Raw genomic sequence first — 11,719 nt, 5'->3', positions numbered from 1 at the left:
TTTAATTGCTTATTAATAAATTCAAAAATGAGATTAAAAGTTCTGCCAGACATAAATAAAGCGTGATGTTTTAATATATATATAGTTTTAATCACCCTGAGAACAGATTGTAGTATACCAATATTAGTAAATTCCATTACCATATAAAATATAAAAAAAGTAATAAGTAATATTTTCAACATATAAGTTTCTGAGCTCATTTTACAAATAATATTGGTCTTTAAATGTAAATTCATGATTGTTTGCTTAATGTATAAGTTAAAAATGATAATATTTAGTAATAATAGTTTACAACATGAAATAATATATTTCCTTTTATACATTATCAGGCAGTTCACACTATTACAGCGAACATGTTTTATTTCACGGTAAATATTAATAATATTATTTCTACCTGCAAACGGTAGCGCCGCGAGGTACATAAACGGGCACATTTTAAAAATTGCATTCGTGACTGTTATGAACAGACGCATGTCGTCCTCGAAAGCATAGAATGAGTTATTAGTTCGAACTGTCAAAACAGTTTCCAATGTGTAATTAAGATTAAACATGCATTGTGATAATGTTTTTGCTTTACAGATTATATTTAATTTGTTGAAATTGATAGGTTTTATTAGATAGAGGAAAGTATGGACGTAAAAATCGACTGCAGTATAATCTGTTATGATCAAAACATAGAATGTAAGATAAATAACCTGAAATGTGCTAAAAAAAAAGCTAATTATATTTATAGGCAAACTATTAGATATACTCGGATGCAAAAAAATAACAAATATACAATGAATGGTTGTAGTTTTTTGTAGTTCCATGAAAATCACGGTGCAATGATTATTAGTGAGAAAAATTATATTAGGTGAGTTTATCGAGGTCTTGAGTATTAAGAATAATCCGAGCACCGGACGAGTCATCCCGCCGAATATATGTTTTTCCATTTTTGGTCCAGCAGTACTTCCAATTGTTAGACTTCGCTTTAGATCGAGCAGCAGAAAAAATCATTTTATTTTCAAGAGAAAGATGCTCTTGGACGAATATTGGTTGTGTCGTTCCTGTGATTCCTAGGTGTGATGCGTTGAGTTTACTAGTAGTATTTTTCTTATTATATTGACGTACTGCTGCAAGTATCACATCACGTTCCCTGGGAGATGTGAGTGATATGACAATGTTCTTAGGTCTTTTATTTTCTATTTTTTTTGGAACTCGACTGCAGGTAATAATATTATCCACTTTGAGAGGCACAGAGACTGTGCGGCAAAGCGAAGTAAACAAATTAATAATATTCTCAGTATTCCTTTCGGGTACCATTTGTATCTCAATGTTATTATTTCTAGCCGACTGTTCCATTATATTAAGTTTCGATTTTAATTGACAGAATGATGTACTAAGGAGAGAATAATCATTAGACATTGCACTGACCTTTTTATTGAGATTATCGTTTATTTTTATGATGTCGTCGTATTTTTCGGATAAATACTGGATGGATGTGGTAATATCCTTCAATTTCTCGAAAAGCTCTTCCCGAATTTTTTTGAACTCTTTGTTGATTGTGGAAGTGATTTCAGATAAAATATTTAAGTAAGATTTTTCATGAATATCAACTTCCAACGAGGTTTTGGGCGAGTCTCTGCTTAAATTCCTTTTTGATTTGGGATTTGTTGACATTTTAACTTTAAAAATATAATTACTTTGACAGGAGAAAAATAACTGAACTTTTACAGCTAATAGTATTGTTGTAATTGAAAATTGAAATTATAATGAAGTAGAGTGAGGTTCGAACCTCAGACCTCTGATTCGTGAGTCCGCAACACTAGCTGGCCACGGGACCACAACCCGAATCTAATCATATCACATGGTTTATGAAAAAGTGCTTTTTAATTATTTATTTATTATTATATAAATACTTTACATACATATATATATAAAGTTTACATTCAAATTAATAATTCTCTTCCTTAATCTCTCCTCATTTCTTTTTCCTTCTTTTTCCCCTTTTCCCATTGAGTTATAGTTTCGATTAAAGGTAATTTATAAACAAATACGATTATTTCTATTTTTATATATCTTTAGCTTTTTGATATTTTTTTCTATTGAATATTTTCTGTAACTTGAGTTATAAAAATAAAACTTTTAGCGGTTGGTTGGAAGAAATGACCATTTGGCAATAAGCCCGCCAACGTACAAATAAGATTATGTACAAAAAATTAAATAAATAAATAAAAATAAGGGCGGGCATATTACCTTAGAGCAATTTCTTTCTACCTACCCGTTAAACCATTCAATTTGAGAAAATCAGTGGAATGTGAACATACGCTATCTAGGTATGTCATAATTTTTTCATTATAAAACAAAACATTGATGTATATATATATATATATCTACATTCAAATATAGAAATTGATAAAATGTCTACTGTTTACTATGAAATGATGATAGGCAATGCTATAGATTCTTATAAAACTTTGATTAAATGATTGGTAGATCTCACGGGCTCTGGACAGTGAAAATTAGATCTCGGGTCTGATCAAGTTGGCCATCACTAAACCTCAATACACTGCAAATATTTTTACAGTATTTGTTTTAGATACGTTTAAAAAATAAACAAGCACTCCAGACGTACGTATGCATATTCAAGCCGCTAAACGGTGATATTTCAAGACATGTGGTAGCCATTATTTACAGGGTTTGCGTATCACAAGGTGAAAAATGACCTAAACTTGGATAATGCAAGTTCCTTACTTGAGGAACATTTGCCGCATGTAAGTCAATGTATAATAGTAAGAAGACGATAAAGCAGAATGCATACTTAGTGAAAATACTATGTTACTTTGATAGCCAACGAATAATTATTAAATTTCATAATAGATTTCCGAAATAATTTTCTAAGAATTATTAAACATTGATTTATTTTCTGGACACTAAGCCGCGTGCTGTTGTTTCTTTATGTAGATATTTTATTGTCACGTCCATCATAATATGCGCTGATGTGATTCTTATTTATTATTATCCACAAGGATCTATTTAGGGTCCACTATTATATATTTTATATAATAATGACTTATCACTGGATAATCGTAAAGGAAAAAATATTATGCATGCCGACGACATTTGACTGTTCTTTAAAAATCAAACAAACGTATTAACAAACAATAATATAAACGAAGACCTTACTACGTTAACTAAATGGACAAACACAACCTTACTTACCCTCAATGAAAAAAAATGCAATATTATCCATTTTGAATCTAGAAAAAAATGTCACAAAGTAGATGCTTACATAAATAATGAACGACTAACTGAAATTGAACATGTTAAATACTTAGGACTAACAATAGACAGACAATTGACATGGACAATTCTTATCAATAATTTAATTAGCAAAGCAAACTTTGTTCCAATAAAGGAAAAAAAAATAATACATGAAGCCTATGTAAAAACTAAAATATGTTAAATGCAACTACTGTGGGGAACAGGAAATTAAAATGACATAAACAGACTACAAAGACAGCAATATAAAATATTAAAGTAAGTATATGACCTACCTTATTTAACAGCAATTAAATAACTTTTTAAACAAACTAAACAATTAAATGTAACTGAACTCTTTAAACTACTTTCCTTAAAATTTATTTATAAATTAGCCACTGGTGTAATTGTAGACGAAGAATTAAAACTTGAAAAAAACTGTAATAAACATGAACACAATACGAGAATATTAGAAACATATCATATACAACGTATATGTATATGTTTAATTTTAATATTTGTCATTTTCTTTTATTTTATTTTATTTTATTTCATTTCGTTTAATTTTATTTTATTTAATTTTTTTTCATTTGTTTTTTAATTTTTTTTTTGTTTTATTATTAATAAAACATAAAATGTGTAAACAATATATTTTGCTACCAGGAGTTATAAAGAAAACTCATTTGGGACGGTTCATAAAAAAATCATTTTTATGACAATACATATCAGTTAATAGAATCCAAAATACTAGGAAAAGAAGAACACATTATTATACACTACTTATATAAATTGTATTATTAGCTGTGAAAATGAGAGTCATCATTTTGTTTTATTTTATTTTAATTTATTATTAGTTTTTTTTTAAATTTAATTTCATCTCATTTTATTTTTTTATTATATTTCATTACATCTCATTTTATTTTATTTTATTATATTAAATTTTATTCAGTTTAATTAAATTTTATTTTATTTGATTTTATTGTATTTCATCAGAAAACAAAAATAAATCTACATTTCTTTCTTACATGCGGAGCCGTGGAAGGGTAAGTGTGAATCGTCTGAGAAAGCGATATTTCACTTACATAAAAATGTTTGAAATTCAGGAGTGTTATCATAATGTTTTAATAACTCAAGTTCACCCTCTACGTGGCCTTCTGCCAAATATATCGGATCTTTTTTTAATCTCTCAGAAGTGTTTTCTAAGCATTACTTTTTATTCTTGGTCGAATTTTATTATTCTTGATGTAACTTTATGGTTAGCTTTATTACTCGTCATAAGCACTTAAATATTAAGTAATAAAATGTTGAATGTATTTGGGTGAGAGTAAAGGCAGCTCTACACGTCAAGTTGGCCAATACGTTCACCAGCATACTTGTGCGCGCACTGCCCAAGCCCACACGTTCGTGAGTCTCTTAGTTTCTCTCGGTGCTGGCCAATGTGTGAACATGTATATGTAGGTTCGTAAGTCAAAAACTACTGCAGCTACTACGTTTTTAAAAAATATGTTTATTTTCTTTAACTTCAAGTAAAAAAAATGTGCATTTTAGTAGATATACATTTAAGAAAAATATCCGGTGAAAATATATCAAAATGTTTACTTAATAAAATAAATAAACAAATTTCGCAATTCTTGGCGGAATTCGATTGTAATGACGTAATTACTTATTTTTAAATATAAGTTTTTAATTTAAAATACTTAGCCTTATACTTAACCCTCTTATAGGCATCTTTAGACTGGTTTGAAGTTTTTCCCGACCAGTCTGAAGATGCCCAATAGAGAGTGAAAGCGCTATTTGGTCAAACAAATAAGTGGGAGTGTACCAAGTATTTTTAATTAATAAATTTTATTAAAATATCAGCTTTTACGTAAAAAATACGATATTTATGAATAAATCAAAATTATATGCCAAATATTTCATTCATCATCATCAGCCGTCTCTTGTCCAATGTTGAACATAGGCCTCCCCCTTTAGTCTCCATATTTCCCTATCCTGAGCCAACCGCATCCAACCACTTCCTGCAACTCGTCTTATGTCATCAGACCACCTTGTCTGAGGCCTGCCGATACTTCTTCTACCCGTTCTGGGTCGCCATTCCAGGACTTTTTTGGTCCATCTAGAGTCTGTGATTCTGGTTTTATGACCAGCCTAGCTCCATTTCTGGTTGGCAGCCCTATGGACCACATCGGCAATCTTTGTTCTCGCTCTAATCCATGTATTGGTTTTTCTGTCTCTCAACGAAATACCCAGCATTCTCCTTTCAATGGCTCTCTGTGTCACTGATAATTTGTGTAAATTTTTTTTCGTGAACACAAAAGTTTCACAGCTTTATGTCAGAACAGGGAGAACACAAGCTGTAAAAAGTTTCTTCTTTAAGTAATGTGAATACTTCGGAGATTTTAGGATATATGAGAGCTTACCAAAGGCGGCCCATGCTAAACCTCGCCTTCTTTCTATTTCTACCTCTTGATTATCTTTGCCGAGTTTTATTTCATGTCTTAAGTATATTTAACTGTCAATCTTTTCAATTATTTCTCCATTTACTAAGATGTTACACGATTGGTTTGCATCACTCATTACTTATGTTTTTAAAGCATTCATTTTCAAGCCTATTTTCAGGGATGCTGTATTAACTTCGTTTATCATGTTTTCGAGTTCTTTCTTATCTTTAGCAAATAGGACTATATCATCTGCGAATCTGAGATTGCTAATGAGTTCGCCGTTGATGTTAATACCTTTGTCGTTCCAGTCAAGAGTTTTGAAGACATCTTCCAGAGCTAGTGTAAATAATTTTGGGGATATTATATCACCCTGTCTTACTCCTCTTCTTATGCGGAACTTTTCGCTTGGTTCATGGAGCTGTACAAATATTTCATTAGTGGGCAGATATTTCTTGTGTATATTAATTTAATTGTAAAAATACTTTCGTTATCCACGTGTAAATACTGAATAATGTAGGATTGAGAAAAAAATATGTACATAAAATTGTTTCAGTAGTTTATTTATTAAATAATATATATATAGCGTTCATAAGTGTGCACATTGAAAAAAAGTTTAAGTAATTTATTTATATGTTATGAATGTGTATTGACAGTTTTTCAATTGGGTAACCCGATAAATGGATAAGTTTTTTTTTTTCGTTACTTGTATTAAAACCGCCGAAATTTTTACTGTCGAAAACTAGAGAAAAATAGGCGAAAATTGGTCAAAATTCGTGCACTCTCTCCGCGATAAAAACTGGCCCAGCGTGTGAACTTGTTTTGTGAATAAAAATTTGAACATGGTTTTTCTGCCACTCTCTCGCAAATGGCTCCCCGGTACTGTTCAAAAGACAACTGCAAACTGGTTTTGCCTCCCTAAAATTGTCAAAATTGACGTTACGCTGTTCCATGTTCTGCTTTTCAAAACTGAACCAATTTTGTTGTTTTTTATTAGAAAATGTGAAAAATATTAAATGAAATATTCTCTGCGGGAATTATTTATTGATTTCTTTCGAAGGCGTTGCGTATAACTAGGAGACTTTTGAGTTTTTGGATGGTCCGAGCTCCCATAAGAAAAATATTTTTAAACGCAAAAGGAAAAAAACACGTCAATCATGAATATTTATAGTGTGAAAAAAACCAACTTTTTCACATTGACCTTGCTAGAAATCGAACCAAGAGCTTCAAGCTCAAAAGACAAATTTACCAATAAACATATTGCAAAGCAGACTTATCTACATTTGATTTCTTTATTCAGATTTTTTCACCCGAGTGTAGCTTTTGAGTGGAAAACACTCGTTAAGGTTTGAAGTTCTATTTCACAAACATAACAATATTTTAATCTACCTGGACACTGTTATATTATTTTAAGATAAATATTTAACATACTATCATCAATATTTTGTTTTTGTCCAAATGTTTGTGGACAAAGACTACATTTCATCCCCTATGAAAGTTATAAGATAAACATATTACAACAGGGACGTATAAAATTTTATTATGGTTAATCTTAAAATATCCTTAAGGGGCAAAATTGGGTATTTATTTACAAACATTTAGACAAATTAAAAAACATTTTTGTGTAAACCACAAACTGGTCGAAGAAATATTTTTTTTTTAAATGGTTTTCTGGGGTTACTGAATAGAAGAAGTAATTCAGTCAGATGAATTTCAATTACATCAAAAAAGGTTTTAGGTTGTTTGCGTCACAAAAATCAACAGATATTATGTAAAACAATGTGAGTATTCGAGCAAAGGCAAAATGCTAAACATTATACAATGAGTAAAGTGGTCACTTAAACCAGCTAACGAGATGTCAGAAGCCTTGTAAATCTTTAAAGTGCTATTTTTTATCCAGGCTCCATATCTCTGTTGTAATATGTTAATCTAAGGTGTACTTTAATATCCTAGCCGTACTTTAATATCCTAGCCGTATTTAAGTATCCTAGCCGTACTTTAATTTTTACACATTTTACCTATACTTGATCCACTCATCGATCCGTGTGCAACCCATCTCCACTATCCATTTTTTAATAGCAGTTTTATATTGTGAGTACATACTAATTGTCCTTATGGATAATGGAAGTAGATTGTACACTTTAACCGAGTAGTAGGCCAATCCTCTTTGACCGAAGGTTGTATTAATTAAATATTTTTTTTAGCATCAGGGTGGAGTATCTAGTAACTCTTGTATTTGTTAAAGAAGTTATAGAAGGTAGATGATAGTGTTTGTGTGCGTATAGTAACAGAGCTTTTACATAAAGTTGTTTTATAGATTTAACATTAAGATTTTTTAATATACCGATGGAGCTAGTTCTGATTGGGACTGTAGCTTTTTATAAAGCTTTTTGTGCAATTATTATTTGTTTGATCATTGTGTTATTTGCACATCCCCATCCAATTACTTCATATTCCAAAACTGATTGACTTATTGCGTAATGTATTTTTACAAGTTATTTTAGGCTTATTATTATTCTTATAGTTTAAAATAGGAAATTTGTTTTTTCAATTTATTTTTAATTAAGATTTATTTAGTACCTCTTAAATTCCCATATATATAAATGCCTAAATATTCAATTGAATTTACTATTTAATAAATTAAAAAAACATGTTTTCAAAATAGCTCCCTTGAGATAATTTGTGATATCACGCGCGTAAATTTATAAAATCATAGCGCTGATCATTCGAAAATATTTTTATTTTTTTGCCTTAGTTTGATACCCTCAACTTTGAGTCCAACTATTTAAGAAATATTTTAAAAACCACTGAACTTCCTTTTTACTAATATTTCTTTCTTGTAACGTGTTGCGACGCTAGAATGCTGCCCATCCAAAGAGAATTATTTCGCCCTTTCATGCTTAAAATGCATACAACGTGTTGGCATAAAACCAGGCACGCTGCTCTTGTCGGGGAAAGGACATAAATACCATGAGCTTTCAGAAGGCATTTTACCAGAAAGCACAATTAATTTCTCGAGTTACCAGACGCATTAAATCTCTACTTTCTGTTCTAGTAATTTCACAAATTATTACTCTAAGCCATTCAGACTGAAACGAATGAGCCTCCGCTGTTCTATTAAGATATTTAATTTGAGGACACCAGGGGGCTTACATAATACGCAATACATTGTTTTTCATTGTTTGAAGGGTTGTTTTTCGATTATATGGTTCATTATCGCTTTTATGGACTCATCAAATCTTCGGTTAACGGTAAATATTTTGTTAATTTTATCGCCTATAGCTTCAGAAATAAATTTTAATTTGCGTCATAATATCGTGAATTAAGATTACAATTTTTGTTCGTGTCGGGGCAGATGAAGGATACAATTCTGTGTATAAAATTAAACCAGAATTTTGGACACTTATTTTCAACTCCATGACTTATCTCGGGTAAACTTTTGTTATTTGTATGAATAAACAAATATAAAATAATCAAAATAAGCATTCGTTGAAATTGGTTAAACGATATCTATTTTTATTTATTTTTTATTCTTATTGACTTCATATATCGCGTAAGCCAATATCAACAGTTATATAAAGAGACATACAGTATTGTGCGAATTAATAAAACAAGAGTTATTTTTGTCATTTTTCACATAAAGAAACACTTAAATGTAAATTCGACAAAAAATATGACTTACAGTTCGTTAATTTTTTGAGAGCTTATATTAGTGTTCGTTCGTGTACTATTTACTGTTTATTTTTAATGTTTTCAATAAAATATTATTTTTATTAATGGTTTGCATATTAAACAGTGTTTTTGAGTTTGTTTAAATCATGGATATCACGCCAAGGAAAAGGGGAAAGATTATAACCTTAAGTGAACATACATTAATGACTCAAAAGAAGATTGCAAATGAATGTTTTTAGTGTCAGGGAGCAAGCAAGTTAGCAAGATTATTAAGAAGAAAAAAAAAACAGAATCAGTTAAAGCAAAGACAATCGGAAAATGATGGAAAAACCAGAAAACTAATGTCCGAGATGAAATTTCTTTAATCAAAAATATGAGATTAAACCCTTAAAAAAAACAAGTTACGAATTTTAATGAGATTTGGCAGCCCCTGGGGTGATGATACATGACTCAACAGTACGATGAAGACTCATTGAATCTCGAAGAAAAGCACTTTGACCACAGAAGAAACAACTCCTGACGGCACGTATGATAAAGCAAAGGCTCATTTGGGCTAGAAAATATACCAAATGGACTGTAGAAGACTGGAGAAAGGTGCTGTTCAGATGAGACCCACTTTTTCATGCAAGGATATTGCACAAAATTTGTTAGAAAAGGTGGGGATGAAAAACTTACTGTGGCTCATATTGACCAAACTACATAAGATTCGGTACCTACTAGAATGCACTTGTAAAGTGCAAATTCCTCCTCCTTTGACAAACGCAAAAATTATAAATATTTTTTTTTCATCAATAACAATTTTAAATGAATTATTAAAACATTTTCACAATACAAATACCACGAAAAACCTTTTAAATTACTATTTTTATGTTAAAGTAAATTTAGTTAAGATAGATTTTGGAAAACCACAATCAAGTTTTCAATACAAATGAATTAGTATAAGATTTCGTATAAATAAAATAATAGTTGAGGGAAAGTAGATGTTTAAACATAGGCAGAACGAAGAATATTACGCAGTGTGTAAAGTGGTCACTTAAACCAGCCAAAGACAGGTCATAAGTCATATTCCCTTTCCAGTTTTATTTCCCTCTGTTGTAGGCATCTGAATAACTCTCTAGGGAGAAAATCCAGCAGCAAACATTTGGGCATACTGAAAACATTGTTTAATTGAAATTCACATAAACCAATTTTTTAAATTCAATTAAAAATTACACTCAGGCTGTTGACATATTTTTTTTCGTTTGGCGTCACTAAGTGGGGTTTTTTACAAATCAAATTCGACAAAATACTTTTTTTTTTAAATTAACGAATTCTTGAATTATTTCGACTTTGTTGAACCAAACTCGAGACGTCATGCCAAGCGGGCTTTGAACCGTATCAGTAGTGAGACTAAACTTTTTCATCGAGGTGAAGTTTTTTAATCATTTTTTAAAATAATAAAACGTCTGCATGGGGGAATATTGGACAAGTGTATCCAAACCATTCTTATTTTATATATTGGTCGAAGGTTCTAGAAAAGATCCCTTGGGTGGGTTTTATTTTATTTCACCCCTCAGTAACGCTTCTTCTATACGTAAAATGACCTCCTAGTGATAAAAATGTTTGAAGTGTAAAGGTCAATCAGCTCGTCGCGTAGCAAAACGAAATTAAGATGGATATTGATAGAATAGACAAGACAAGACATAGCTGAAAAACAATAATTTGAAATTGGGGAAAAAATCAGAATTCGCTTCAATATTTAAGACATTTCTATCAAAATCCTGACAGACATAATGACGGACAACAAATTTACGATACTAGGCAAAGACAAAAGACAACACTTCTGCTCCCAAAGAAAAAAACAAATTACGGACAAAGGCATTATACTTTTCTGGCCCCTAAGCTTTACAACTTTTAAAGTAAGGACATATTGGCGAACAAAATGAAAAACAATATTTCAAAGCTAGAGTCCATAAATGAAATACAAAAAAGACTAGACAGGAAGCTGAGGAATGTGTTTCATAAATAAGAATATAATTTTAGTTTCTTGAAAATCCATTTTCGTTTTATTGATGTAGGTGTGTTTTTAATTTTTTTATTTCTTTTGAATTTTTCCAAAATTGATGTAAAATTATTTATAAAATAAATAATATACTGACACTCCGGAACGCGCCTGTGGGCCGGTGGGGGTGGCTACATCCATAAATAAAAATAAAAATATATTGAATGTACCGTACCTATTGTATAAACATTTTTGCTAACTATGTATTTGTATTTTAAATTGGATAAAATAAATAAATAAAAAAATTTGGTGTACATCTTTATTTAATATCAACGAATAACATTTTTTGTAACTACAAAAATAGCTTTTGATACAATAATGCATACAA

At 30.3% G+C, this 11,719-nt stretch overlaps 1 protein-coding gene across 1 annotated transcript; it reads right to left on the bottom strand.

The window, feature by feature from the left end:
- Nucleotides 1-849: 849 nt before the first annotated feature.
- Nucleotides 850-1,659, bottom strand: LOC148273347 (uncharacterized). Its single transcript, XM_088238842.1, has one exon. It carries the CDS (start codon nucleotides 1,657-1,659, stop codon nucleotides 850-852), a length of 810 nt encoding a protein of 269 aa, XP_088094968.1.
- Nucleotides 1,660-11,719: the final 10,060 nt, after the last annotated feature.

Source organism: Micrasema longulum, unplaced genomic scaffold, assembly GCF_059751315.1.
Source record: "Micrasema longulum isolate JH-2025_06_02 unplaced genomic scaffold, ASM5975131v1 h1tg001977l, whole genome shotgun sequence".
Taxonomy (NCBI): domain Eukaryota; kingdom Metazoa; phylum Arthropoda; class Insecta; order Trichoptera; family Brachycentridae; genus Micrasema; species Micrasema longulum.
Note: the sequence above shows the minus strand (reverse complement) of the source record. Positions and strands in the feature narration are given on the sequence as shown.

What these genes read in the sequence shown, in the direction of transcription:
- LOC148273347 (XM_088238842.1), bottom strand. Translation starts at nt 1,659, where the DNA reads ATGTCAACAAATCCCAAATCAAAAAGGAATTTAAGCAGAGACTCGCCC.